General features: G+C 36.4%; 1 protein-coding gene across 2 annotated transcripts in view; it reads right to left on the reverse strand.

Moving 5' to 3' along the window:
- LOC119592076 (ADP-ribose pyrophosphatase, mitochondrial-like) overlaps positions 1-1737 on the reverse strand; it is a 3773-nt gene that overhangs the window by 1494 nt on the left and 542 nt on the right. For both annotated transcript variants that reach the window (XM_037940889.1, XM_037940888.1), the window contains exons 2-4: positions 1519-1643; positions 1340-1435; positions 1088-1209 (exon numbers count right to left, since the gene is read on the reverse strand). In XM_037940889.1, coding sequence (XP_037796817.1) covers positions 1088-1209; positions 1340-1435; positions 1519-1643 — 343 coding nt within the window. The remainder of the gene's footprint in view (positions 1-1087; positions 1210-1339; positions 1436-1518; positions 1644-1737) is intronic.

Genomic DNA, 1737 nt, shown 5'->3' on the forward strand with positions numbered 1-1737 from the left:
TTTTTTTCCTGAATGATAACAATCTTAAATGTACAGTTTTACATGCTACCAAAATTACTATAAAGATCTACAAAAGCTTAAAAAATTCTGAGTATATACATCACTGTTAGTTATTAAGCCCTTTTTGGGTAATTATAGCCTCCCTTTTCATCCACATCATGCTGGTTACGCCAAAAACCTGTAGTAAATGTGACCTCTGAGAAGGATATTAGCTGAAATAAGACAGACCTGACAAAAATTAATTTCCTTTGTGGCAAAACTAGTTTTCAGTGTTCAAAATACTGCATACTTAATGTACTCAACAATAATTTTCAAAATTATAATTTTTAAAGAACTGCTTTTCCAACACAAATGTCAAAGCATGACAGGAACATTTTTTTCCCCTCATACAAATTGCATGCCTGACTGCAATCCTAGGATTATCATGGAAAAAAGCTAATAAAGTACAGAAACTACTTTGTTTTTCTCCAAAGGTTGCTCTTTTGGGGCTCAACAGACTGAATATTAATTTGAAATTTATCTGACTATATTTTTTTCTGGTATGTGTAAGTGTATTATTATATAATTTTTATTTTCCAGACACCTACAGGGTTAATGCAAGATATTTTGAGGCAGGCAAAAACAAAAAAAACACACCAAAAAGCAAGAAAAATGTGCATTATTTCACTGGAGATACAGTTTGCACTTTCAACAACACTGGTAGGAGCATGTAGAAACACTGCTAGCATCACAGCAAATAAAAATAGGACTTATGCATCTTTGGGGGGCAAGATGATGCATTAACATTGTGGTAACTGCAACATACCCACTGATGGCCTATAAGCTAGACTCCGCTGCTTCAATAAATAGTGTGGTCATTGTGGGGAGGGGTAAATAGATGCATTAGTGTATTAACCCCTTTACAGCAAGCAGGGAACTGCATCTGGATGAGAGAAAACTAGCAGTTATAGGCTACTCAAGGATTGCATAGGTATTAAAACCAGCAGTAAATATTATTCATGGATTTCTTAGAAATTACGTCTTCACAGAAAGTTAAAACCTTTACACAAAGTTAAAACCTTTCATAATTATACCTTCCTGCACTTACCATGAATGACCTTCTGGCCAGCATCCATTTTCCACCGGGTGACAATAGGGTCTGCGGCATGATTTGGTCCCCAGCGACCAAGGGCCCCACGTCCTCTGATTCCCGTGCGGCCACGAGGGTTCCTGTGAACAAGAATTGCATTTTTCTTTATGTAATTTCTACCTACTATAACATCAACCAAGTTCAAGGTACTTTAATAACCATGAAAGTATAACAACAATCTGATCACTGAAAAAGACAAACACCCATTACCTTGGTCTGCCGTTATCAAATTCATATACTCCTTCATGAGAAACCCTATTGATAGTTCCATCTACTGCATTCCACACAGGTCTGAAGCCATCACTTCTGTGGAAAAGAAAGAAAGAAAATGTTTCAAAGGCAACAAATTTTTTTACCACATGATACAGACTGAAACTTCAGTGACTTACCCTATATTTGGGTCTGCATATGCTGGTCCAGCTAAAATGTGTGGTGCTGTATATTCAGTTGGTACATATTCAGGAAAGGGAACTGTCCAGCTGACCTTGTTATCAGGCACTTCAGAGCGAGGAGTCTGTACAAATATAACAGTATGTGATGATTTGATCTTAGTATAAAAGTTGTTAATATAAATGGAAAATAACCTGCACATAACAGTACTTGTAAGT

This window comes from Penaeus monodon, chromosome 29 (assembly GCF_015228065.2).
Source record: "Penaeus monodon isolate SGIC_2016 chromosome 29, NSTDA_Pmon_1, whole genome shotgun sequence".
NCBI classification, from domain to species: domain Eukaryota; kingdom Metazoa; phylum Arthropoda; class Malacostraca; order Decapoda; family Penaeidae; genus Penaeus; species Penaeus monodon.